This window comes from Uloborus diversus, chromosome 4, assembly GCF_026930045.1.
Source record: "Uloborus diversus isolate 005 chromosome 4, Udiv.v.3.1, whole genome shotgun sequence".
Taxonomy (NCBI): domain Eukaryota; kingdom Metazoa; phylum Arthropoda; class Arachnida; order Araneae; family Uloboridae; genus Uloborus; species Uloborus diversus.
The window spans coordinates 170667823-170690892 of record NC_072734.1 but is presented as its reverse complement, the minus strand read 5'-3'; the positions used below and the strand labels follow the sequence as shown (position 1 = coordinate 170690892).

Here is a 23070-nt window from a genome sequence, read left to right as displayed (position 1 = left end):
GAAGGATTGTTGTTTATTTTTATTTTGATCTTATTTATTTGATTTCATTTTAGTATTACTTAGAAGTCAACCTACTGAGAACAAAATGTTACTCTTGTGACAGTAAAATGTTACTCTTGTGACATCACCTCAGAGCTTAATCTATGGATTAAAAAAATGAAATATTTAGTGTAAAATGTGTCTGATATTAACAAATCAGAAAATATGAAGTTTGAAGTGAAAATTTTAAAAAGTTTTTTCAAAATTAAAGCTTTGATATGTTTTTGTTACTCTTGTGACATGCATGTATTGACTACTAATTAAGCACTTGAAATTAGCTATTAATTAATAATAAAAATGTTTTAACTACATACATATGATAAATAAGATTATACTCTATTAAATTAAATGCAAAGTATCTATTTTTTTTTTTTGAAAAATGGGAGATCCTTAGTCAGTTTTCCAAAATCAACATTTTAAGCCTTAGTGGAAATAAAATTGAGTGATCTTAATTCCCATTAAATTTTCATTGTATATTTATCTATGTGGAAATTTAAGTTACATTTTCAGTAACATCAATTTCTGAGGATTAAAATGGTGTATAACACTTGAGGTTTCATGAAAAAAAAAATGTGTGAGAAAAGGTTCAATTGCTGTGGACGTACCCATATACTCCCAGTAATCCATTACGCACAATGTGTATGCAATCATATACATAATATATCATAGTATGAAAATTTTTGAAGCTTGAGAGTAAACGCTATATGTCTAAAAAATGTTTGAGAGTATATAGCGTATATGGAGAACACTGCTTTTAACATGAAAATGTTTGTACTGATTAATCAGTTTCCAATGGCGGGTAGGTAAATCAGCAAAGCAGTGGATTACCAATTACTGCCGGAGTCTACTAATTACTGCTGGTTAACTAGGGAATTGCTAATTTTAACCTTTTGAAGTTCAGATTAAGGACCATGAAGAAATTAGGTACTTTTCCCAAGGAACAAACTGAAAACCTGTTGGGATCATCAGGACCAAAAGTTAATACTCATGACAAAATATTTTTTAGCAGGATAATCAGGACAATTAAGAAGCCTGCTGTAAGCAATTCAAGTAGACAAATGGAAAGCCTCATTTTAGTGTCATTCCAGCACTAATAAAAGGAATTGAAAAAAAATAGGCTTCATTCAGAAGTTTCAAGTTTATAGACTCGTTCGTTCACAAACAAAAGAACAAATTTGACGGTAGCAGTAGGTAATCACAGAGTACAAACCTGTATCGGTTCAAACTATCATGAACTTGTCGATATTTTTATTAAAAAAGTAACATCGAATTATATATACGAATTGATACGTAGCGACAATACGACTTCCAATCTGTAAACAAACATCTGTTCGGTTTCCGCTGCCGTACAGTGACGTGAAAAACCCGTCAAACAGGTCACGTGAACCAGCCGGCATCCTAGCTGTGGAGACTAGGCTGCCAGCCAGCCGGCAGCCAAGTCTCGGCCATGTCGTCGTCTCGATAATAGGTAGAGCCGTAAAAAAGCTTTTTGGAAAGAAATTAGGAATTGGTTTTTTAATTTAATTACTTTGAACTTTATTAAAAATGCTACTACATGATTGAAAGTTCAAACTATGTCGAATCAATACAGTTATTTTTTAATGATTGTTTATCTTCTCTGAGAAACATGCTATGTAAGTAATTAAATGGAAGCTATCGTATTTGCATGTTTAGTAGTCGTGAAAAATATGAATATAATTTCACTGTCTTAACAGAGGTATTTTAAGCTTTTCAAATCCCAAGCTAATTTTAAAATAAAGAAAAATCATTACTTCAATTGGGTTGTTGAACATAATATGAAGTTTTGATAAACACATGGTTATAAGTGATTTATTATGGGTTGAAATCTAATGACCTAGCACATGATTAAATGTCACAATACTACGAACAAATGCAAAGAAAAAATAAGAAATAACAGCATCAAAATACAGATTACTGCAGACACTTGTTTCGGCGTTACAAGGAACGCCTTTTTCGTTTCTTGCTCATTTCTTTTGCAATGAAAAAGGCGTTCCTTGTAACGACGAAACACGTGTCTGCAGTAATCTGCAATTTGCTTTTTGACACTGTATTTCTTATTTTACTTTTTGGCACAGTGGTATCTATGAAACTTAAATAACAAAGGGGGTTTTTTGTTTACAAAAAAGTCAGACTGGTAATTTTTAGAAAGGAATCTTTTTATTGTTCATTCATTATTTCCATAAGCGTCTCTTTCATAACAATACATATAAACAGAGCTTAATTTATAACAAAAGAAGTGAGTGTTGTAGCCAAAATTTACCTGAGGGGGGGAGGAGAGTTGTTCACAACAGCCCTTACATGTATACAAAATATCTTTCTAAAATTGGAAATATGGCTTAGTTTTTTAGTAATCAGGGTTTGTTTTTAGCAAGGTTTATTGATTTAAATCAGCTTGATTTAAATCATGATTAAATCAAATGATTTTTTAAACAAATCGTTGGTTAAAATCATTTGATTTGAATTAAGTGATTGTTTTAACAAAATCATTAATTAAAATCAGTTGATTTTACTTTTATAAATTAATTTTACATTTTTAGAATGCATTGCTCTAAATTTAACTACACTGCATTATACTATCTTAACCTCAACAGGCAAAACTACATAGATCACTCTTTCTGTGTGTGTAACAGATTTTCACTCTATTGCTTTTACTCCAAAATTACACTTTAGAACAAAATAAAAATTTGGAGTTTTTCTTATACTCCATGACTAACATAGTTCAGAAAAGTAATTGTTCAACAGATTATTTTACACTAAAAACGTACATGATAATGGAAACCTTAGCTTTAAGCAAAGCATAAAAAAAAAATCACATCCTATCTTAGCATTTTATAACGGATTTATAAATCTTAAAATATTATTGAATAGTTTGAGAACTTATCTTAATTTTAAAAGTTGAGTGGATTCTCTATTGTACGAAATATATTATGTTTACAAATGGTAAAGTAATTAATATCTACAAATGTTTGAACATTTAAAAAAAAATAAAAAAAAATCTGATTTAAATAAAAAATCCGAGAAAAAAAAATCTGACTTTTTTTATTTATTTTTTTAATTCAAAAAAATCATTAACTTTGGTTTTAAGTAATCAGGGCACAAGTGTTCATCATTTGCAACCACAGAAGATGAAAAAATTTTAAGTCATGCATGGCCCTAGGTTATAATCTAATGCCATAATGATCCGATCCGATCCAATTTGCAGCAGGGTAGGGAGAATGAACTCCCTTTTTCCTGTATCTTAGCGAAGTAGGTGGTGTGATGGCAAGGAGCCTAAAAGAAAAAGATTCGTAAGGTCCCCCCAGGGGACCTGGGGGGCGGTGGGTGAGCACATGGCTAGTAGGTCGGTGCTGAGTTCGTCAGGCGGGGTGTGTACTGGTGACATGGAGGCTGGAAGTAGCTTTACGGAAGGAGCGCTTCAATGGCCTTGAGCGCGGTCTTGAGTTGGTTCAGTATCTCTGGGCTGAGATCTTCTCTGGTCGTCGTCTGCTTTTGGTGGGGTCGGTCTCGTTTTCTGGGGGGCTGGTCCCGCGTCTTGGGGGGCTCGTCCCTTGTCTTAGGGGGCTGGTTCCATGTTCTGGGTGGATAGCTCCGGTGAGGGACTCGTCTTCGTTCCCCGGGCTGGTCTTGGGCCCTTGGGTAGAGTCTCTGGCTGGGTGGCGGTCGTCTCCTATCTGGCCGGCGAGGGCAGTATCGGCTGCTGGCTACGTGGGGGCCGTTGCAGAGGGCGCAGGTCATCTGTCCTTTCTGCTTTACTGGGCAGTCGCGGGCTCTGTGGTCCTTTGCGCAGATGACACATCTCTCCTTTCGGAAACAGTGGGTGCTCATGTGGCCATACTCCTGGCATTTGTAGCATTGCACAGGTCCTGATTTTTTCCTTAGGAGTTCGGTCTGAGCAAGCAGGGATCCAAAGGCAACTCTCTGGTCGGTTATCTGGTGAGTCCTCTTATCTTTCTTCAAACTGGCGAGGTAGACTGGTATGGGCTGGTTATCCGGTTTCCTCGTAAATTGTTTGACGGAGTGAACGGTGAACTGGAATTTTTCTAGAAATTCCTTGACCTTTTCTGCTCCAAGGTCGGTCGGGAGGTCCTTGATTACGAGCTTTAGGGGTTCTTCTTCGTCTGGGAGGGGGGAGGTGTAGAACTGGTACCCTTTTTCTTGGAGGTGGTCTTTGATTTTGTCCCAGTCTTCTCTTTTCCTCGGGCAGACTATCAGGTCGTCATTTTTCCCTATTTGCCCGTAAGCGTCTGTTTGGGTTTCTTCTCTTATATGGTCTAGGGTTTCCGTCTTGTTCGAGACATCTGTGATTGTTATCAGGCTCCAGAAGGCTTTGGCTGGCAGAGAGGGGTTGTCTCTTTTGTATTCTTCGAGTTCTTCCTCGAGTTCTTCGACCTTTTCGCTGTAGTACTCAATTCTTGAGTCGGCTTCCCTTATTTGCCGATTATAGCTGAGATCGCTGCCTCTATCTACCATTTGGGAGAATTTCTGCCAGATGAAATTTAGGATACTCATATCTTCGATGGAGATGTGGTCTCGCTGGAGTTCTCTGATGATCGAGAGGAACTTCGCAATTATTCTTTTCGCTTGTGCTTGGGCGAATGAGACTTCTTCATAATCTGCGCAGCCTTTATCCACTGTTTGAAACTTTTCGAAATCGATGAGGCATTCCTTTTCAATTAGCAGCGGAAATATGGACTTTGCGGAGTTGAAGATTTCTCTGTCTGTGAAATCAAACGAACGTTACTTCCTCTTATTTATTTATTTTTATATATTTATTGATTTATTTTTTATTCTGACAGAAGGAGTCATTTTGACAGTTTATTGATTCCAACTTTGATTTTAATTCAGAAATTTCTTAAGTAGGTTTTGTAAATTCCTTCAGCCATAGTTTTAATAATTTAGGTTCTAATACTGAACTTTTTTGTACTAAAGCTGACAATGATGATTTAATCATTGTTATTAACAAACCTTCTCATGTTTTGAAAAGAATGATTTGATCGTACATATCCGAAAATTAATATACATTCCAGTCATAAGGAATAGGGAAGTTTTCGATTTTTCAATTTTATTTTTATATGATAGAGTAATATGTATGAACATCATAGGTGAAAAAATTTTTGCGATACGATAAGTAGTTTTTTTTTAAATTAATTTTTAAAGTTCAAGCGCTTGTGACGTCAAATGGCATAGGAAGTGACGTCATGCGCTCTTCCGATAGGGGAGAAACCGAAGGTCACGTATTCGACTTCGAAGACGAAACGTAAAAGGCTTATTTCCTCGCATTTAACTCCTCGCGTTTCTGGAACATTAAACCTCTCATCCTCTCGGAAATATTCGAATATCATCATTGATGTTACACGAGGAAGATTATTTAGATTGTGCTTTAACGAATCCGGTCTCCATAGTGTGTTCAAAAAGATTATTGAATTTCTAAAAAATAAAAACATCAGCGCGTTCAAAATGTTCTTAGCGAAAACAAAGAATCTTCGGCGGAAGGCTGCCCATTCGCGCCCTGTGACGTAGGCTCGTGACGTTTCAGAAGCGCGCACTTTTGCGCGTGGATTTTTAAAAATTCATTAAAAATCAACCACGGTGTTTTAAAATTCGGCGATGGTGAATTTTTTAGTTTTGAGGGTCAGTTAACAATATCCAATAGCCAAAATATGAACATTTAATAGGTTGCAACTTCCCTATTGCTTCAAATATTGATTCTGCATCCTAATACTGCTTCTAGCTAAATAATTAATTTCTTATGTTATCTTTACTAGGCAATCGAAATTTATTTATTGTTGAAACAAATTCTGCTGAATTTGTTTCAAAAGTTCTTGGTTACGTTCCTACAAACTCCATTTTTGCTTTTCTCCTGGGAACAAGTGAAAATCAGTGGCGAATCCCAGATTTTGTTCCTGGGGCAGCTGAGATCATTAAAGTTGTTTGTGTCTTTGATATCACCAAAATCAATTCAAGTACACGATGACGAAAACAAATTTTTTAAAAACTATATTATCATTATCTACCATCTTGGGGTTGTTATTGACTAAAGAAAATTTTTGAGTCTTTGAATTACACTTAAAATTGCCGAAAATTTGGTATTCAATTCAGTGGTAAAATGATAAAGTAAATAATATCCAGACCTATTGCGAGATCAAAAAATTAGGGGTAATGACGGCCCCTGTAATTTTTTCAAACGAATTATAAATACAGGGAAGAGAGTGTTTTTCAGCTTCTGGGGGATATCGTGTTACTGAATCTAAGTACATATTCGCTATATGAACCTAATTGTGAATAAAATATTCACTCAAAATAGGGAGGGAGCTTCTTCAAGTCTGTTATTGTAGTCTAAAAAATGCATTTTGTACGATCTTCAAATGAATTAATCTGAGCAACTTTTTGAATTTTTTCGTGCAATCAACGGTGTGAGTGGTTGTGCAATTGGGGGGTTTCCATGATTACACAATTGGGATTTCTCCAATTGCATAATGCACTGTTTGATTTATGGGTTTCCAACAAGAGAAGGAATTCGGGGAGCTCCCAACTCCGTCCATTTTTCGAAATTGAAACTTTGAAAACGCAACTGTTATATATCTTCAATTCCTTAACGAAGAAGAGGGGTTCCGGGGCTCTCCCCCGGAAATTCTGACTTAAAAAACGCAGTTTTAGGTGATTTGTGATGAAGTTAAGGAGAACAGACATTCGGGGACCCACCCCCGGAAAATTTTCGAATTTGTGGTTTTAAAAATACACTTTAGACGATCTTTGGAAAAATTAGGAGATAAGAGGTTCAATGACTTTCCTTTGGCTATTCTTCGAAATTAAATCCACCCCCCCCCCCCCCCAAAAAAAAAAACGCAATGGTAGATTAAATTCGATTATGGTAAGGGAGATGGGAGTTCTTGTGCTTTCCCCCAGATTGTGGCTCTAAAAGCGCAGTTTTGGAAGATCTTTAGTGATGCTAGGGGAAAAAGAGATTCTGGGGCTCAATCCCAGAAATTTCCATAATTAAAGCACTTAAAACGAAGTTTAAGACTATCTTTAATGATGTTGACTAGAGCGAGGACGCTCCCCTGCAAAATTTTCGAAGTTAGCTTTTAAAGCACAGTTTTTAAATGATCTTTGGTAACGTCATTAGGAGGAGAGGTTCAGGGGCCCTCCTTCCATAGTTTTTTGAAATTGTAAGTCCAGAAAATGCAATTGTAGATTATCTTTATCTTTAATGACGTTATTAGAAGGGTTGGGGAGCTCTCCCTTGGAAATTTTGTTGAAATTGGGGCCCTAAAAAGACGAAGTTTTAGATGATCTATGGTAATAAGAGAAAGGAAAGGTACGAGATGGATCTACAGAAATTTATCAGAGCTACCCATGCTAGGTATACTAGTGAATATATATATACTAGTGAAAATATTTCCGATATTTAATGAAATAAATTTTCTAACGATCATTATAGTTCGCAGAACTGCAATAACAGAAACTAATTCTTCCGTATGTGCGCAGATGAATGTATCTACAGAAACAAAAAAAAAAAAAAGAGTTAGAGAAATTTGTAGAACCGCTTTTTTGATTTCTTACAAACTCCAGTAAAATTTTGGAATATGAAGTTATTTTCATGCTTTATTTTCTGCGGAAACCAAATAAAAATGTTTTTATGATAAAACTGAAGTATAGTTGACAACAATGAAAAAAAAAACAGAAAGATACGAAAGAAAAGAAACGAACCATTTGGAGACTTTTATTTGACCTGCGCTCCTGCTCAGGTAGTGTCTACATTTTTTAAATGTTGTTTCACTGAAGAGACACTACACTTGTAAGAAAACATAACTTACAGGTCTTCGTTCCCTATAACTGCCAGTATTCGTCGTTGAATCCAACTCCAAGAAAAAAACATCACACTACATTTTCAACACTTCTTTTAAGTCTTTTCTAATCGATGCTGGCGTGTATGAGAATTTTCTTTCCTCCCCCTCACCATGGGCGCCCACATAGGGCGGAGCCCCCCCCCCCCTCCCCCTAGAAATTAGAACTTCCTTGCTTTTAGTACTTTTTTCTTTGCATAAATGTAAAAACATTTCTTCTCCAGCCGTTAATGAATAAGTTATTAAAATGTCAAATTTTAATGACTCTTAATCTGTACACTGAAATCGGTTTCCATGGGGAAAATATCCTGCTAAACCTTGGGGGAAATATCTGAGCTCCCCCCCCCCTTACAATTTTGCATATGGGCGCCCTTACCCCTCACAAACGGTCACACTGCATTGCAATTGTTCAATCTAGAAACTCCGGTATAAATGCGTCTTCGTATGAAAACGGAGTTTTATTTTTCACTGATGAAATTTTTTGTGAACATTTTGCAAAAACAAAAGTAAACAGGATAATTTTTCTTTTCTTTTCTTTTTTTATCTCATGGGAAAATATAAAAACACATATGAGTCAGTTTATAGCAAATTAGAAATGTTTCTTAAAATTCATGTTTTTCAATGCATTCCCAATGCCTCGTAAACTATTTTTATTGTTATTTGAAAGAACAATTTTTCGAGAGAAAAAAAAGAAAAAGAGCAATAGAAAAGCTCTAATTATTATTTTGCTTGATTTACTCAAAATTACTGAGCTTTATTATTTCTCTTCTTCATAATTTGGAGAAAATAATGAATAATAGGTAATATATCTTCATCAAGGCTTAATTTGCGTGGGAGCTCACTGAAGCTCAGCTCCTCTACAGCTTTCCAAATTTAGGCGATTTTTTTGCAGACGGGAATTCAGACTATTTACGCATGAAATGAGATTGGATAATTATAGGGCTGAAGGGCTCCTGCACTTCTTTTGTCCGAAATTGATCCCTGACTTGAATGAGAGATTATGTACTTAACTCACGATGTAATAATATTAAATTTTTACTTGATTTAAATTTCAGCCTAGCTGGGCCCAATGCCTGTTGCTGGTCGTCACTTTTGCATTTGCATTTGTATTGGCATTTAGAAATATCTAATTCACTAGTTAACTTATTAATCAGCCAATTAATTATTTTTTACTGATTAATTAATTACTCAACTAATTTATTAATTTAATGAGAGATTATATACTAAGCTAACGAAGTAATAATTTTAAATTTTAGCCTAGGTACAGCCTAGCTGGGCCCAAAGCCTGTTGCTGGTCTTTACTTTTGCATTTGTATTTGCATTCGTATAAATAGAAATATCTAGTTAAAAAAGTTATTAATCAACTAATCAATTTTTTTAATCATTAGTCAATGAACTAATTTATTAATTTAATGAGGAATTATATACTTAACTAACGAAGTAATAATTTTAAATTTTAGCGTAGGTCCAGCCTAGCTGGGCCCAAAGCCTGCTGCTGGTCTTCACTTTTGCATTTGTATTTGGAAATGTCAATTGCTAGCATTTAAATAGGTAATTTTTAAACGCGTGCGAGAGAAATATATTTAAAAAGATGCTCCTTCCAAAATGTAGTTAAAATCTTATTCTTTCGTTGGAAGGAAGTATTTCGTGCGAGAGGGGAGTGCCGCAGTATGTTTCTACAGCTGCGCCGAATTCATGAATTAATTGATTGTCTCTTCCAATTGTTTTTACTTTCTTCTATATCTAATATATAGAAGAAAGTATTGGATTCGTGCAAATTTTCGAATTTCGAATTTTGACAGATTCGAACGTTTTGAGGTGTGCTGAGTTCATTTCGACTATTTTTGGAAAATGTCTGTCTGTCTGTGTGTGTGTGTATGTGTGTGTATGTGTGTCACGTCTGTGTGTGACCAGTTTTTTGTGGCCGCTCTACAGCAAAAACTATCGCATGAAATTGAACGAAATTTGGTACACATATGTGACCCTATGTGAACTTGTGCCCATTGGTTTTTGGCGCGAATTCCTCCAAGGGGGGTGGAGCAATGGGACGTTTTTTGAGTTACGCGTGATTGCTATTCCTCAGGAAGTAACTGGCGGAATCAAATAAAATTTGGTCCATATGTTGCCCCTAACTGGAGCAGGTGCTGATTCAATTTTGGTGTCAATAGCTCAAACGGGGGTTGAGTTATAGAACGTTTTTTGTCGTGAATTGTGACTGCTGTATCTCAAGAAATAACGAACGGAATCAAACAAAAATTTTTTGACAAGTAGCCCTTAGTGGGTATAAGAGCTGATTTTATTTTGGTGTCAACAGCTAAAAAGGGGGTAGCGCAATCGCCCGTTCTTTTTTTCCATTGTGAGTGCCCTATCTCAAGAAGTAATGCTACGTTCTGTTTGAAATTTGGAATATATGTGAATCCATACGTAAACAGGCTTTGGTTCAATTTTGACTCCAATCGCTCCAAGAGGTGTTGATTTTTTTTTTTCTTTTTTTTTGCGAATAAAAATAGCTTTATTAATGCAACAATAAGAAAGATAAATCGTAATAGATTGTCGTCTGCGTATTTCTCGTGATTTTAATTGTATGGAAATGATCGGAAATATTATCTCAATGATTTAAAATTTTTAACTGTTGCCATCTTATGTTTTTTTAATAAATAAAATATTTGTAATTAATTAAAGTAAGGCTTTTAAAGTAACCTTCAATTTTCGCTCTTTGCTTTGCTTTTACAATAATTCAGACATTGGGATGGTCGTCAAGTTTTTGCATGTGTCATTTTGTTTTTGTTAGGAATATTGCTTCCTCGTCAAGCATGGGGAGGGATCAGAAAAAGGAAAAATATAGAAGAAAGTTTCGTGATGGCCACAACATACTAGTTTTGAAATTGTGATGATGAGAGACATCACATTCAAAGCTAATTTTGATTCATTCGCTCTTCAGATGCATGCACGATGATAAATTTCGTATCACAATGTGACGTAGATACTTGTGCAGCGTGATGTCAGTTGTCCTTGGCTAGTCCTTCGCGTTATTGTGTGTAGAGAACAGCGTTTTTCTTTCGAATCAGAAGCATTCTGAACATAAGCTTTTAGCTTTTAAGCGTAAGTAAGCCTGTTGTGTATATTTTTTTTGCAATATGGTCTTTTATAACAGTTTTCAAAGAAAATGCTATATTTAGATCTTCATGAAAATGTGAAATAAGTTCGTGTGGATTTCTTTTTAATACAAACTTGGAAAATATTTACTTTGAATTGTATCTTTGGAGTGGGTGGGGCTGTTGTCTCATTGGCAAAGGGAGAAGAAACACCAAGGGAAAAGTTTTTTTCCCCTTCTCCCTTTCAATGAGATCAATTTATTTTCCTGATTATGTCGTCACAAGTTTAGTAATATTTGAACTCAAATGCTTATTATAAATTTAGTTTTTGAATCCTAAATAGAGCATGAGCAATAATAAAAATAAACATTAACCTTTCGACTTTTTTTTTTTTGATATTGGCCATTATATTTCAACAGTGAAAATTTTATAGCACTGTAGAGTAGAGTGGAGGAGTAGTGGTAATTTGGATTGAAAAAATTTCTAGTTTTAATTTTGTTTATCTTGCCCCCTTTAAATATGATTTTTTTTCTGTAAAATTTTTTTTTAAAAGTAAGGTCAAAGAAATTGTGAAAGGAAGTCCGTGTCGGGCCTGCGTCCAGGAGACCCCATAGTACATACAGCCTTGAAATGTTGTATGTACCAAATTACTTCGAGCCCCAGGTGTTTGCACCTAGATCGTTTTTTTTTTGTTTTAAATTTCGAATTAGTTTTTTTGTAATTATATTAATTTCACATAAATTTCCTACTGAAGAGATGAAAAATTTCCCACACCCCTTATCATTCTGTGTTACTCGAAAGAGCTTTGAGAAAGAGAAATCAACACTGCATCAGTTTAAATTGCACATTGATGAATCGATTAGAAAAAAAAAAGTCCGAAATATTTAACCATGCAAGCTGTCAAATTTTAAAGTTTCGCAGCAAAGATCACTGAATGGATAAGGGGAAGAAAAAAAAACTTATAAGATTACATAAAACAAAGACTGTCTTATTATTATTTTCCTTTCCTACGTCATAAGGCTGTGGCGTTATCCGCCATATGCAGCACCGGATCTACGGGGTGGGGGGGGGGGGGAAGGGGGAAATGCGGGGATCTTGTCCCGGGCGGCAAATTCGAGTGGTGCTTCCAGTGTGAAAAGTAGGCTCATTCTAAAAAATTCTAGAAAGCACACGAAGTATTAAACATTTAAAATATGAAACGAGAAAAAAAAGAAAGTAATGCAAAAGTTAATTAAACTAAGAAAATGTAACTTAATAGATAGGATAAAAATCCTATAAGTGGTATTTTATTCCTTTTTCGTTTATTGTGCTGACAATGAGGTCGTTTCTAAAATTTTAAAAGTATTTTTTTCTGAAAGAGCATGCTTAAAAACATAGGATCTCGCCATATTTTAAATAATTTGTTAAAGTTAAATATTTAAAAAAAAATACTTAAATCGAAGCGCTTTCATTGTTTACGGCTTCTTCCGATGACATCACAAATGATAAAATGCCATTCAGTGTTGCCATTCACAGTGCAAAATATTTAATTCGCATCTTTACTCACGTGTATTGGCAACGATATGGTTGATAGCAAGCTTAGAGCGCAATATTTAATTCGCTTCTTGATTATCATACCGTGGAAACGCTGTAGAAAAATGCGCCAAAATGCATCATTTGTGACGTCATCAAGACCACGCCTTGTTTTGAAAAATCGGACATTTAAAAAAAATTAAAAAAAAACTGTTGGGAAAATGAAGATATTTTCTGGGTCCATGTTTTTTTTTTTTTTTTTTTTTTGCTCATTCTATCCATTTCAATGACTAAAAGTAGTACTTTTGACTGAAGGAAACCACCCCATTACAATCTCTAATTGAGTCATTTAATTTCAGCTGCAACTTTTACAAAAGAAATCGGTAAAACGGGGCGACGAGCAGCAAGAGGCTCGCCGGCGTTTTTAAGTGTTACAGAAAGGGATATAAGTAAGGACTTTTTACGTAACTGAACTAGAACACGTGTACTGTCTGACCACAGATTGTATGGAAAGGCAAACATCCGGTTTACAGCGGAGATGGACGCGTCTATTTGTTTGAAGGGATGTAAGCTTCTGCAGATGTGCATGTTAGCCTCTTAATTAAGCAGAGTCTCATTCAAATGAGCGGAACACGCGCTTCGAATTTTTACTTTTCCCCCTCCTTCAGATAGACTCGTCTTAACTGGGCGTTTGCCAAATCCATACAATCCGTGGTTAGACTGTACTGGCCACTTACTTAAATCGTATCGTCTTCTCAACTACTCCAACTGTTGACGCTTCCAAGATTTCTTTTTCTTCTCCTTTCTTTTTTTCAGTTTTTTTTACAACGTGAACATATTTTCAGATTCGGAGCTCATGTGAGTGAAGCCATAGATATGAAAACCGGTTCGCTCGCGAACCGGTTTCCATATCTATGGCTTCCATGTCTATGAGTGAAGCCGATAATCTGGTTTTACACCGAAAAATAATGAAAAAATTGTGAAAAACCCCAGAAAAAAAGAGATCGTTTTAAGGTTTTTGTTTTTTTTAAAATAAACCTTAATAATTTACCTTAAATAAACTTTTTTTTTTGTCTCCCTCCCCTCAAGTCTCTCTCCTTGCTACAAATGTTTATGTTTTTATGTTTTTAAACTTGTCATCTCACTAGCTTTTCTCAGAGGAATTTTGGCGGTTAATTAATAATGCACCGTCACAAGTTAAAATACCCGCAATAACATTGTCGAAAACTGAAAAAAGAAATAGGGGAGGGGGCTCCATTTGCAAAACATGGTGGGTGATGTCACTCTGATGAGGGGTGAAAGGAGGTTCCATTTGTATTCAGGAGGTCATTATACACAAGAACCAGCAGGAATAGCGCCAGAAACATTTTTATTCCTCTCAATGTAATTAATTCATTCATAATGAAAACTTTAAAGAATCCTTATTTTTGAATACTAGGGTCAGGCGGGGTGGAATGGGTAGTTTATTAATCTTTGAATTACAGAAGGAAAAAAAAAATGATGAAAAAAATAAAAACACTCATGTTATTTACACTTGTTTGGCTTTATTTTGGTTCCAGAAAAAATTGAGTGGCAACAGTTTAGCAGCAGCCTTCTTGAAAGTTACATTGTTAAAATCCAAACTATATAACTGATATCTTCGAAATTTTGTTTTCATGATTTTGTTTTCATTTCGAAAGCATTCTGTTACTGTTATTTTCACTTAAGGAAGTCTCCTTTGTCAACTGAAAAAATCAGGTAAGAAAAATTCCATATATTTGATGAAATATGTTTGAAAAATTAAAGTGGGGTGGAATGGGTATAATATTAGGCTTAATGTGACACAGACACATTTTTTCTTGTTAAAAGTTTTCTCTGAAGTAAGTTCTTCATTATTGAAAGTTTAATATTCTGAAATTCTTAAAAACGCTCAATTATGTTAAAATGTGATGGTATTACTACATAAAATACACTTAGTATGTATTTTAAAATAATTTAATAGAATCCCTACACATAAAATTTACTTTCCATCTTTCTAAACTTATATGTATAACTTAGTATAACTTACTTGTTAACTTTATAGTAAAATTAACAAGTAAGGAATACATGTCTAAATAAAATAAAATATGGTAGTATTCTTTATCAGAATTCTATTCTAAAAAAAAAAGTTCTTGTTGTCATACACTCCTGTTTGTGAAAACTGCAACACCACGAATGACTTACGCGAGTGAGCTGAAAATTGCAGGAAATGTAAAGTAGGGCATGATATGCAAATGATTAGAATTGCAGACCGGTAGCGCATGCGTATGCTGAACAGCGCCCTCTAAACGGCGGATCGAACTGAATATAAATAGACAGCTGTAGCGAGGCGTGTATGATTATCAGTGGTTATATGCTAGAGTAAACTTTAACTGAATCTTTACTATGCCTCTTCGACGAAAGAAAGCGAAATTTGAGCAAATTTCGGAGTTTGAACGGGGCAGAATCGTCGGCCTTCGTGATGCTGGATTGTCTTATCGTGCAGTAGACGCTCGTGTGCAGCGTAACAGCAGCACAATCATGCGTGTTTGGAAGCAGTGTTCGGACGAGGGTCGGACAGCTCGGAAATCCCGGAGTGGACCCCGAAATGTGACGTCAGCTCGCGATAACAGACACCTGGTGCGTATGGCGCTGACGGACGCACAGCTTCTTCTAGACGATTGGCAGCACAGTGGTCAACAGCTACAGGTGTTTCATTGTGTGCTTCATCAATTCGGAGACGTCTGCTGCAGCGTGGGCAGTGCGCAAGGATTCCTTTATACAGGATTCCTCTCACGCAAAACCATCGCCGCCTGCGGCTACAATGGGCCAATGTGCAGAGGAGCTGGCGTGCTGATTGGCAGCTGGTCGTCTTTTCTGACGAATCCCGCTTCAATTTGTGGCACCATGATGGCCGTGTCAGGCGCTATGCCGGTGAACGGCACATTCCGGAGTGCATTATCTCACGCCACAGTGGACGAACACCCGGAACTATGGTCTGGGGTGCCATAGCATATCATGGACGATCACAATTGCTACGAATTGTGGGCAATTTGAACAGTACCCGATACATAAACAAAGTTTTACAGCCCCAAGCTATTTCTTTCCTGCAAGGATTTCCAGGGGCTGTATTCCAGCAGGATAATACCCGTCCACATGTCACCGGGACTGTCGAATCTTACCTTGATTCACAGCAGGTACAGCTTCTTCCTTGGCCTGCATATTCCCCGGATATGTCACCGATTCAATGTGGGATTTCGTAGGGCGGCGTCTCGCTCGTGATCCGCGTCCTGTTGCTTTCGACAGACGAACTTTGGTTGCGCATACAACCAATATGGATTACTCTTCCGCAGGCAGATATTCAAACTTTGTTTCACTCCATGTCGAGTCGTGTAGCAGCTCTTATTGCGGCGCGTGGTGGCCACACAAAATACTAATTTCTATCTCTTTTTATTGTTTGTTTGGTTTAAAAATGTAATCATTTATTTGTACCATTACCACTCAACTGTGTATTAAATTTCATTCAACTATGATGCTTCCTTCATGGTGTTGCAATTTTCACAAACAGGAGTAGTAGTATTATTCCTTTGTTGTCACTTTAAAAAAAAAAAGAATGTATTTGTTAAAAATAGAATAAATAGCCACAAATTAAATATACACAATATATCAACTTTACATTAAAAATAATCAATTCATAGTGATACATTAAAAAATAAAAATATTTTTTCATAGTTATGCCTAGAACATATTTAGCAAAGGGTAAGAAGAAATATTCAGATGCTGATTTAGAAATTGCTATCAGGAAAGTGACTGAAGGAATGTGAATATTTAAAGCTTCTAAGGAATATTCAGCGCCACACGAAAAACTTATAAGATGGGTTACAAAATCACCAAGTGGTAAAGGATCAAGAAGACAAACTGCATTATATATGGATGAAGAAATGCTGTTACTGCAGAAAATGTTGAGGCACTTAAATTTACTGCAAAATATGGATACCCATTAAGTCGTAAAGATGTATTGGACATGGTTGAAAGTTACCTGAAATCGCACCCTGAAGGCAAAACACCCTTCAGTGATAATCGAATTTTCACCTTCCCCAATAATGAAGAAATGGAGATTGAGGAAGAACAAATCATCAAAAAACGAAGTCAGCCAATCCTCAATAACCGGGGACATTATACCTTCAATTGCTACGAAATTAAAGATTATACTATTCAAGAGTTTTTTACCCTTATGTTAATATCTTTTGTGAAAAAAATAAATAAATAAATTCATGTTTTCATTCTGAAATTGGATTTAAAATAATACTACCCATTTCACCCCACGCCATGGGGTGGAATGGGTATAGAAACAGGCTTTGAAATAATAACTTTTCACCAAATAATAAAATAATTTCAGTAAAAAAAAAACTGTGGATATGTGAAATGTATTGTTGAAATGTAAAATCTCAGTTATTGTTTTTAATTGTTGGATATCAGATTTGAATAGTTCGGTAATCATTCAAAAACACCTGTTTTTATACCCATTCCACCCCACCTGACCCTATGCAAGATATTCAATGCTAATAAGCACGAAAATGCAGTCCTCGGCTGGAATTGACTGAGCTGGCGATATATTTCATGTAACTATTCAAGATACCTAAATATTGCAAAAGAACAAAAAAAAAATTTTTTTTAAACAATAATTTTCAACTTCATCGTTAACATCAGTCAACTTGAAAATTAAAAAAAAATTGCTAGTTAAAAATATATATGCATAGAATTTTTTTTTTTTTTTGTAGAAAATTATAAAATTTAGGCCTCGTGCGGCATATCTAAATATTTTTTGATTTGAATAAAAAATTTTGTGGTACATGTTGGTCAGTAGGAGCAATTTTTTTATCCACTTCACACAGTTTGAATTTTATAAAAGAAGCATTTTTCAATACACCCTGGTATGCATGCTCGTATTTTATCATTCGGCAAAATTTGGAGTTTCATTCGGCAAATTGAGAAAGTTTCGCCCTCCCAAAAATTTAAATTAGGGGCACCCCTGTGTGTGTTTATTAACATATGTAGTCACACCTCACACGCATCAAATGTATGAGTGAATTGCAGCATCACCAAAATAAAGAATAACAATTGCAACTATGAATTTGAATTTCCCTCCCTCTCAGGCCCGACTAGAGGCCATGTCAGCCTAGTCGGAAACTAGGGGCTCGGCGACACTAACGCAAAAGAAAGAAACAAAGGAAAGAAGGGAAGAAAGAAAAGGGGGGGGGGGGACTCCGAATAAGCGAAAACGTAAAAATTAAATCAAATTTACTCTTTTGTTATTTACTGTTGTGGCACTTAAAATAGAGTAAATTGTTCTCTAATAAGCATTTTGAACCCCCCCCCCCCTTTCTCTTCTTTCCCCCTTTTTTCTTTTCTTTTTTTCTCTTTTTGGGAGGCGGGAGGGACCCGGCGACATAACCGACAAGGGCTCTCTGCGGCTCTGCCTCTCATTCAAATTTAGTTTCGGTCAGCTCATAAATTGCCATTCCTAATTATAAATACTGATTCTAATGACTTCCTGTTGTCCACACACACACACAATGATCGTATTAATATCAACATCGGCATAAAAGAACTAAGTTCAGCGGTTGCATGATTAAAATTACGCAACTGGTTTGACTGACAGCGAATAATTTTCGTTTCTTTCTTTCAGATAAAAAATCTCGAGAATGAAAACCTACAAGGTTGTTGAAGTGGACGGTTTCAAGCTGCCACCTAGCTTCGATGCTGATGTATTCAGAGCTGCCTGCAGACATAAACCTAAGGAAGGAGATGTAGTCATCGCTACTTATCCAAAATGTGGCACTACCTGGACCATACAAATAGTTTCCTTGATCTTGCAAGGAGGGAAGCCTCCCACCACAGCTGAAGAGTACTTCAAGTCGAATTTATTTATGGAAATGACAAATTTAGAGAAAATAGAGAATAAAGACAAGTCTTGCATTCTGAAAACCCACTTGCCATTTGACCGAATCAATTTCTCTCCCGAAGCTAAGTATATCTATGTCGCTAGGTTGCCCTCCGACTGCGTAGTCTCTTTTTACCACCATGTCAGATTCTTTCCGATCTACTGTTTCTCTGACGGTACATTCGATGATTTCTTCGAACTTTTTATCAGAGGTCAAGTTGATTTTGAAGATTACTTCGACAACGTGCTTTCTTGGTATGAACAAAAAGATAAACCAAATGTTATGTTCTTGACTTACGAGGCGATGAAGCAAGACACCAAGGGAGCGATACTTAAAATCGCAAAATTCCTTGGCGAAGATTATTACAACAGTTTAATAGCTGATGATGGGAAAGTTTTGAATGATGTGTTAAAATACAGTAGTTTTGATTTCATGAAAGAAACTATTGGGACTTTTTGGAATGATGGTTTTACGGGCGCTACGCCTAAAGAATTTGTTGAAGGCAGTGTGGTGATGAAAAATTATGCAAAGCTTATGGAAGATGCCGCAAAAGAGGGACACTCGTCAGTTGGAAGTTTTGTTAGGAAGGGCAAAGTTGGGGAAGGGAAAATACTTCTTTCAGAAGAACAGAAGAAACGCCTGGATGCTAGAACGAAAGAAAAGTGGGGAAATTCTGATGTTTTAAAATTATGGCAAAATGTGGTAGATGAAAGCGTTTCAGGATAAAATCTTCCGCAGCATTTGTTAGAAAATTAGGAATTCATTGGTTATGAAGAATCCATTTTGCAGTGAGAAGAAGTGGAGAAATCTCAAAGGGCAGAGATTCGCGATTAACCTAAATTACGATCTTTGACTTTTAGCGAAAAGGGATATCCATTGTATCAAAACAAACACTTTTGATTAAAAGATGGAAGATTTGTTCCTGGTTCGTGATTTCACCGCATTGGATTCGCAGGAAACAATAATATAAGGCACAGTTTGTATTTGTGTGACTGATTTGTGAAACGTTTCTGATCTGATGAAAACTTTAAATTCATTACAAACTCTTTGTTCATTGCAAAAAAAAAAAGAAAAAAAAAAAGAACTTGAAGTACTAATGAACAAATATTGTTTTGGTTTCTTTCTGTAATCGCATGCAAAAGCGTATGATGGTTAAGCAATAACGTTCTCTAATTCTTTTAAAGGTCTGATATATTATCTCGGGCATTGTAATAAAAAGATTGTTTATAAATATATGTCAATTCACACACACATTTCCAATCGTACCTGCTTCCCACTCGCCGGTGGTGCACACCCAATTTTGACCAAATATCCACTAAGCTTGCCCATCATCATCATTTTGCGATAGCAATCCTACCTCTCCTTTACCTTAGTTTATTGGTTTATAAAAGATTCTGAAATAAAAGAAATAATGCCAATTGCCAAACGAATTTGAAAAATTGATAACTGCTGCATCTCCTCTTTAGTCGTGAGCTAATTTCTCGCTAAGCAGTTTCAAATAACGTTATTTTAGGTTAGGCAGTGAGAATGAAATGGATGTAGGGTAACGGCACCAGTCCGGGGGGGGGGGCGGGGTCCAGTAACTGACAGTCGTAATTTTGGTTTTAAATAATAAGAGTTTTTGGCGGATAAAACTGAAGTTGCTTCGACCCAGGAATACGGTGCAACCATCTATGTTATCACAGTGAATTTTATGAGCCAGTTGGTATTTACAAGGCAGTGGTGGAAGGTTGTGAGCAGCCACCACCGAGGTCTGCCGGTGTTTCATGATCATTTGAATTTAACAAGGTTTTAGATCTAATCCTCATATAAATAATAGCCAATGATCAAGTAACCCGCGTGTTTCAGCAATGAAACTCGCCGCCACGGTATGATAATTTGATAATATATTCTGGTAATGTTTGACATGCATGGAAAAGCTTTATTGTGACAAGGCTGAACTCGATCCGGCGACTTAACAGTTTTACTGGTAAGACTGTCATTTTAGGAAAACGAAGGATCCAAAACAATTCACAACTCCAATAAATGGCGGATGAAAAAGGTAAACAAATGCTGTAACTTATAACTTGCTTTGAAGATTACTGAATGACAGTAATTTATCATAGTGTTTGCAGGAAGCTTTCTTTTCTATTGTTCTGAAATTACATTACATTATAAACTATTTGAAGCCTGTAATTCATCCCAAAGAAAACACGTGGAATGGAACGTTTCACTTTTTTCGGTAGTACTGTAAATCACACAGCAAGGTAGCGTATTCGAGCTCTGGAGATGCGAATATACGCTATCTACTGGAGTTTAGGATTAATCCACTGGTGTTAGGGTTAAAATTTCAACTATCGGAACTACTTTGATATACCCACCCAAATCGGAAATTTGGCGACTTTTTTTTCTCGCCAAGCAAAATACCTGTTTTTGTTGCCACAAAACTTTTTAAAAAAAACTCAAAAAATGGTACAAAATACAAGAAAATACTACATTTGGCAACAGCAAAAACCTAAAAGCTGAAAAAACCTAAATTGGCAACACCAAAATAAGAAACAGCAACCCTAAAAAGTCCGTTAAGAGCGCCAGATTTGGCGCGTAATTTTTTTTTTTTTTTTTTGGGGGGGGGGGGGTATATCAAAGTTATACTCAACTATCAAAATATCACCAAACAGGCAATTGCTTCATTCAAATGTAGAAACAATTTTCACACGTCATACCATGACGGGCGAATTTCTAGTAATAAATAACTTTTGCACTGTTTGAAGAGAAAAGGGAAATTCTGTCCATTACTCATCCTAACCTCAGCCTATTTATTTGTTACTGGGTGTCACCGAATTGTCGGTGTCTATTACTGGGGGGTTGAACCTTTTTTTTCGAAATTGAGCAAATAAAAATAGAATGAACCAATTCAGAGGGTCCAGAATCATCCAAACGTTAGATGAGGTGTAGTTGCATGAGAGAAAAGTAGTTTTAAAAGACTAAAAACATTAAAAAGCTCAGAAAATTGAGTTTACCTGAGAGTGATGTTTTAAGCATGTCTGTTACTGGTGCCGTTACCCTAAGTGTAGATTTTCAAGTTTCGAGTAAAACGCGTCAGATCCTAGATAGGCTTTCATTGATTTTTACCTCCTTTTACAAAAAAAGAAGTATTGTATTCGCAAAAAAAAAAAAAATTCACTCAAAAATCGGCCTTAATTTCCATTTTGCTCACCCCTGAATGAATGTTGAGTTTTTTTTTTTTTTTTTTGAGCAATCACATTGCTTATTGTTCTCACTTGACTGTTTTTGGCGTTCCTATGATTTTACCCCCCCTCCGCCTCCCTCTGCAGCACCACCGTCGACCGGCAGGTCCCGATGCTGCTCCTCTAGCGAAACCAGTCTCCAGGTTGCGTCCATATCCTGAATGCACACGCATACATACACACCTACACACACATACCAACACACTCATGCCTGCACACAGACACAAACACACACGCCTACACATAAATACACACACATACAAACACACGCCTACACATATATATACACACACGCCTAATACACATACATACACACACATACCCCCACAAACACACACATACATACACACACACACCCTCGTGATTGCGAAAAACATAATTTGAATTCAAGATGTCAAAATCCAAATTAATTTTTTTTTTCCAACCCGACCACACGTGGATAAGTGCCTACGAACGTATCGACTCCCGAAATATCCATTTTGACGATCCCCGAGTTAATTACAACCAGTTTTCTCGTGATGTACGTATGTGCGTATGTATGTCGCATAACTAAAGAATGGTATGTTCTAGAAAGTGGAAATTTGGTACGTAGACTTCTAGTGGGGTCTAGTTGTGCAACTCCCCTTTTGGCTGCAATCGGGTGTTTCTAAAGGGGTCTTTTGCCCCTTTTGGGGGGGGGGGAATCATTGTTAATTTCGATGCAAACTCAAGAGGTGTTATAATTTGGTGGACACTTGGCGATATATCACCAGTCTTTTGGTCGCCAAGTTTTTTCGCCAACTTAGTGTCAAATTTGGCGATTTAATTTTTTTTTTATAATTTGGTTGCAATTTGGTCACTGTTGGTGATATTTAGAGAGTTAACTATTGAATCACATTAAATTTACCAATAATGGGAAATAACATTAAGTTGGTGTAAAAGGAAGTCATGTGATGAACACATCAGCTCGTTTTTTTTTCTACATCATGCTGTATAGCAGCACCCACCCACCAGATAGAGCTATTAGTACCATCTCTTGCCTCAAAATAGAGGACAGGTTCCTCTAATACCTTTTGTACTAATTATCTCCAATTTTTTAATTTTAGCTCCTACGTAATGTTCGGTATGCCCTGTCATGCCCTACAGCAGCGCCACCTACGGCAAGTAAGAGTAAGCTAGCAGAAGCAATCAGGAATTTGCACATTTTCTAAAATTATTTTCAAACGCTGAAAAACAAAAAATCTTGAACAAAAATACTTTTTTTTTCTATTTTGGAGTCCTGATTCTTGTTACAAAAGAGTTTTAATCCCGCACTATATTTTGTATCTCAGAAACGCAACAGAATACAAAGTTGGCGTACCGACGTCACAGTTCACGCTTGGCGCCGAGCTCACTTACTGATAGGGGA

At 36.2% G+C, this 23070-nt stretch overlaps 1 protein-coding gene across 1 annotated transcript; it reads left to right on the top strand.

The window, feature by feature from the left end:
- The first annotated feature begins 1523 nt into the window (after positions 1-1523).
- On the top strand, positions 1524-19543 carry LOC129220541 (sulfotransferase ssu-1-like). The gene is made up of 2 exons (XM_054854970.1): positions 1524-1673; positions 18201-19543. Exon 2 carries the CDS (start codon positions 18217-18219, stop codon positions 19180-19182), a length of 966 nt encoding a protein of 321 aa, XP_054710945.1. The 5' UTR covers positions 1524-1673; positions 18201-18216; the 3' UTR covers positions 19183-19543.
- The last annotated feature ends 3527 nt before the right edge of the window (positions 19544-23070 follow it).